Source organism: Centruroides sculpturatus, unplaced genomic scaffold (assembly GCF_000671375.1).
Source record: "Centruroides sculpturatus isolate CEXI.00-Female unplaced genomic scaffold, Cexi_2.0 scaffold164, whole genome shotgun sequence".
Taxonomy (NCBI): domain Eukaryota; kingdom Metazoa; phylum Arthropoda; class Arachnida; order Scorpiones; family Buthidae; genus Centruroides; species Centruroides sculpturatus.
Window position 1 is genome coordinate 369,467 of NW_019384679.1, and position 6,212 is coordinate 375,678.

Genomic DNA, 6,212 nt, shown 5'->3' on the forward strand with positions numbered 1-6,212 from the left:
TATCATGGCATGAGATATGAGCGAAAGTTTCAAAGTTGGACCAAGTCAAACGGAAGTGTCAAATTGATTAACCCATCAAATTAAGAATTTAGGGGAGAGATCCTTTAAAAAGTCAGAAATCCAAGGAGAAACAACGGTGACTTCTTCCTGGCTCTGTGTTGTCTGGGACTTGGTTTTCCTTCTGCCCTATTATAAAGGTTTTTTGGTGTTTTTAATAAAAAAAAAGAATACACAGAACGTCGGTAAAATTTTATTTTCTTTTTTTATTATAAATGATTCTTCCATCAATATCATGACAGTATTGAATATACTGTTACAACAAATAACAATGGTCATGGAAAATGTTTTGAAGACATATTATGAATAGTACAAATATGCATATGATAAAAAAAAATTAAGATGCATACTACATACAGCCAATATATAATGCAGCAATTAAACTTTATGATCACATTTTTTCTACAGTTATACATTAATGAGGAAGATAAAACAACTAGGCACCTTCTGACTCTTATTGGCTTGATGCCGACTGTTGCAGCATCTGTTCATTTTCAGCATTACTTAGATCGCTACCTTCTCCTCCTAGATAAGTTGATAAGTTTAATTTTTATTATATTTAAATTTATTAAATTTATAAGTGTGAATATGATTAATTAATTAAATAAATAGATATATTTAATAATTTAATATAATATGATCTTTTCTAATGTAATGCAAATTGATAATAAAATGTTTAAAACATACAAAAAAAAATAACATTAGCTAACTATAATTTAGATTATATTTACAATTTATTGTTTTAAAAATTCAAAAGTTATAATATAAATTATATTATGTGCAAGTTTGCTTAACTTTTAGTTGTTTAATTATAACTATAATATAACATTCATAAAAATTTCAATGAAATACTCCTGTTTGTATTTCACACTACCACAATTTTTGATATAAAACAATTAAGGACAGCTTTTTTTTGTCAGTGACAAATTATTGAAAAAATTTTCATGCTTATTTCAATGTATGACTACTGACTGTCAGTTATCATCATCAGATATTGTTCAAATGTTGATCACAGTTCAGTTGAATTGTTAAGCAAGTAGTCAATGAGAGTAAAGAATCATAAATCCCAAGATTCTTTGCACAAAATGGAGGAAAAATTATTGTATTCATAGAAGAATGGCTCCGGCTGTATGATTTAATTGAAAAAGACTACTGAGAAGTTTATTAATTCATAGTTTTGATTATTTTAACGAACTTTTAAGTCTAAGTGAAGATGGTTTGAAAATTTTCATGTTATAATCTAATTTTTGTTTTTGCTTCTTTCTCTTCTTTTATAAATCCCCAACATAATTTTTCAACACTGAAATCAACACACATTTCCTTACAGCAACTGTCTCAAAAAATATGGAACCATTAATCAATCATACAGTGAAATATTTAGTAATTGAACATTTTTGGTCCTTTTCACTGACCTTCGTCAGGAAATATATACATTATATAATTTAATAAGAAAGAACAAAGCCATCTGTATTCTAAAAATGGTTTTTACAACATTCCATCTTCGGAATAATATAAATTTTTTAAAAATGCATGTCAGGTTTTTACGTATTCCATCTAATACTATATGTGACAAAAATGAAAATATATAAAATGTATTTTACACATAATGAAATAATCCATAAATACAAACACACTAAATTATACTTTTCATATTTGTACAAATTAAAGCCGAAGTCACTCTAAAAATTATTTCAGACGATCACCATTTTTATTTAGTGTTCTAGAACAAATCATAGACAGCTGGACCTTCTCTTTTAGGCTACACAACTGCCTACATTTAAAAAGGTTCCTTAAAAACACAAAAATACCAATAAAGATTAAAAGAATTCTTCTTTAAAATAGGAATGGTAGATCTTACGACATCTTGTTAGTTCATCCTTGTCCATTCGGGTTTCTGGCTCCTTTTATCTACTGAGAATTAGCGCTGACAAATGTAGATTATGCCAACGTATCCCTCTGGTGATGAATTTAAACGATATATTTGAATTTCTGTTGGATGAATAATTATTTTTGTACAAATTAAAGATTCGTCTTTAATTTGTACAAAAATAATTATTCATCCGACGGAATAAATAAGGGAAGGTCCAGCTGTCTATGATTTGTTCTAGAACACTAAATAAAAATAGTGATCGTCTGAAATAATTTTTAGAGCAACTTTGTCTTTAATTTGTACAAAAATAATTATTCATCCGACAGAAATTCAAATATACTTTTCATATTTTTACTCTTGCACCTGCTGAATTAATCAATGTCTGCAACTGTCTCAATTTTTTTTTGTACATAAATACTGTAGTACAAGATTGCTTTACTCCAATGATATTACTACAATGTGTAAATATTAATGTATCTTTGACAATTTAATCAAAGATACAGTGTATGACTATACAATCCAGTTCAATGAATGATTAGCTGTTGTAATTGATATCAATTACCATTGGTGGAAGTGTGAAAATAGCATTAACAGAAAATTCATTAAAATATTGTCTCTTCCATAAGCTCAATGGAAACTGATAATTTTTCAAAATTATGGTTTGAAAATTTATTATATATTGTACAATATTATAATTTGTATAATTGACATTATATAAGCATTAATTATATAGTACAGTGTAGGGCCATTAAGCCGCGGGCCAGTAATTCATGAATTCGCTTAAGCCACACAAAAAGCTTGGATCCCAATTTTTTTACACTATGGATCATACGGACCTGGACATGGCCTCTCAAACACTCGAGACAGGTGATGATAACTGTCATTTTGGCATTTGAATGTCCATGATTGACATGCTATGCACTATCGCAGATTAAAAATTTAAATGCTGGTTTATAACTTCAAAGAGGTATTTATAGAAGATTAGTCTTTTATTTATCAATAAACAATAAAATAACTTACAATGAAATTCAAATACAATATTAATCTGTTTTATTCATGCTGAGTGTCAATGTTATGGAGGCCGCCATTGTAACAGATTCACACCTTATTATGCTACAAAGTTAATCTGCGGACCACCTAAGCCACAGTTAAGCAGTTTGGACTCCAATCACTGCAGTTTAATGGCCCTACACTGTACAAATTTTTCAAATTAATCTTAAATATATAACAAAAGTAACCTGTTTAAATTTTCTCTATGAAAATATTGAATCTTGTGTAAAATAGCATAAAAATTTGTATAATAAAGCTTTTATTTGTGTATGAAGAACTGATAAAAGCACTCTCAAAGACAATTTTTGGCAGCAATTTTGTTAATTCTTTATAGGGAAGTTTGATTGCAATTACATATATATAACTGCCATTTATCATTATTCTAAAAGTTAACAGGTATTAAAATTTAATAATTATTTATACCCAAAGAAAAAACTGTTTAAAAGCTTTTGCAATTATGAATTTACTTCAAATGAAATCATTCTTGAAGTTATGAGTTCCATTTAAACGCTAATAATTATTGCTTTATTTTAAAAAACACCTATGAAAATTACTGATGTATAATAATAAAGTACTTTTTTAACTTTATAACGTTGAATTCTATGCTACTTCAGTATTTATTTCCTATTTTCATTTTAAAAAAAAATGTATTGATCTTTATATATTTGTTTTAAAGACTAAAAGTGATTTAAAATTTTTAAATATTTACCCGGTGTTTGAGATGGTGGACCACAAGGACTTGTAAGGGAGGGTGTGTCACTTCCACTTGATTGATTTGGAACAGATTGGACTGCAGTCATTGGCTGTACAGCTAAATAATAAGATAGTAATATTCAATAAACATATTTCTTTTGAAGACAGTATATAAATTAAATTTATAGCTTCATTTATTCTTTATAATATGATCATTAAAATATAATAAAGACAAATGAAAAATATTTGAATATTGATTTTATTTCAATAAATTGTATTAACTGAAGAAAGTCACACAAACACAACATTCACACAAGAATGATCTAATTTTCTATATAAAATTCTTATTTTTGTAGCAAGTCAAGCCTGCAGATGAAGGCTGGAGGATAGTTCCATTTTCTAACCAGGAATCAAGACTGTGGTGCAAGGGAAAAAAAGGGTAGAAAGGTTAGTATAGGTTGAGATAAAAGATAAAAGATTTAATAATGGGAATATAAGAAAATATGTCAGAAGATAATAATAATCATATATAGATAAAGAATTGAACGATATCAAATATTAATAAATGTAAATTTAAAATTATATGCAAAAATTTGCATGTTAAATTAGAACAGTTTTTTTGAACAGAAAAAATGATTATATTAAATTTAAAATTTTAGAATATAAGTGAAGAAAATACTTCCTATATTCTGTACTATGAAAATAATGACAGAAGATATTTTATCCTGAGCTCAATAATTATATTAAATATATATTTTTAATATTACTTCTTTTAAAAAACAAGATCTGTTTGATTAAAAAATATATATAAAATATAAAAAGAAGTTATATTTTACAATTTAAATTTTCTTGAAATAAATTTAAATAAAAATTCACATTAAATTTACTACGTTAAAAAATTTTTAATTTTAAAACACTTAAAACATTCAGGTTCTTTTTACATCCATAATCAATAAAATTAGAAAACTTTATTTTCAGAATTTTTTTTAACAATATGAACTGCTTTAATACTTTAGAATAAAATTTAAATCAAAAAACTTAGAAATATATTCTCTACTGTGGAAAAAAATAAAAATATCTTCATACACAATAGAAAATTTGACCAAATCATTTTAATCTCCTTGTACGTATTTGAAGCATTTTATTTTTACAACTGAAATAATTTATAAAAGAAGTTAATTTTTTAACAATGTGATGTTTCAAGAAAAATTAAATACTTTCATATAAAGAAACAAACTGGGGAAATGTTATAGATACTTTAGGAACAGGAAAAAGAAATACAGAATTAAATTAAATTAAAAAAGTAAACAAAATGATAAATATTATAAATATAATTTTTGCTGTGTAACTGTGACATTTCTTCAGCTATTTATTAAATTAAAATAATATTCATTTTAAATACTTGATAAAAAAATTTTTAAATTATTAAAATTTTAAGTAATAACATAAGAATATCGGAAGTATTATCTCCACTTATAACATTTTCATTATTTTGAAATAATATTAAATTGGCATTAATAATATATTCAAATTATTTTCATTTCCTATTTAGATTAAATTGTTCTAATTTATAAATTTTTTTAGATCTATTGGGACATCCAAGGATAAAATATTGCCATCATAAGAAATTATAATTTTGAAAAAATTACTTTATAAAAATTATTAATTTCCATATCATAAATTTCTTTTATTTTATAATTAAAATTTCTACTTGCATCAACTTTTTGCAGATACTAACTAAAAACTAATTAATCTCAAGTGTTTTCAAAATATTTTAATTTTATTAATTTATGGTCTTTACAGATTTGCTACAAAACTATGATAACAGATGTTTTTTTGCATTGGAATTAATAAATTCTAAACATGTTTTTAGTTGGTATCTATAAATAAAGTCAGTTACAAGTAACATTTTAACTATAAATTATTAAAAATCTTAAAAAATTGAATAATAAAAACAATTATATTTTAAAAATAAATAAATACTTATATATATTAAATTAATAACATTGTAGTATTATATTGTAATATAATAATCAGTTTTAATTCAATAAGATATTTAAGATATAAATTTATGTAAGAGAGGATTACAAATTTTTTAAATCAACAATTAGAGTTTATTTTTAGTTTTAATTATCAAGATACTGGAATGAATTATTGGAATATTTTACTAAATTTAAAAATAAACAAATTAATCTATCATGAAGAAATGTCTTATCAAATAATTAATGCTTTAATTTCAACTCATACCACAACTGATATGTAAATATCAGTTGTGGTATGATTTGAAATTACCACAACTGACATGTAAATATCAGACATTGTTTATATCTCAATTTTTGTGTAACTACAGTCGACCCCCCTATAAGATCGTTGATTTTTCCGTTTTATCTGAATTACATGTTGTACGAGTCACTTAGATTTTACAAATATGTGAGCCGTTCACAGCCCGGCACACGTATTTGTAAAATCTAAGTGACTCGTACAACATGTAATTCAGATAAAACGGAAAAATCAATGATCTTATAGGGGGGTCGACTGTAAA

At 25.0% G+C, this 6,212-nt stretch overlaps 1 protein-coding gene across 1 annotated transcript in view; it reads right to left on the bottom strand.

Moving 5' to 3' along the window:
• Nucleotides 1-239: 239 nt before the first annotated feature.
• LOC111626939 (SWI/SNF complex subunit SMARCC2-like) overlaps nt 240-6,212 on the bottom strand; it is a 137,807-nt gene continuing 131,834 nt past the window's right edge. Inside the window, exons 24-25 of the mRNA XM_023370474.1 lie at nt 3,687-3,788; nt 240-582 (exon numbers count right to left, since the gene is read on the bottom strand). Of these exons, the coding sequence (XP_023226242.1) occupies nt 512-582; nt 3,687-3,788 (173 nt within the window). The 3' untranslated portion in view covers nt 240-511. The remainder of the gene's footprint in view (nt 583-3,686; nt 3,789-6,212) is intronic.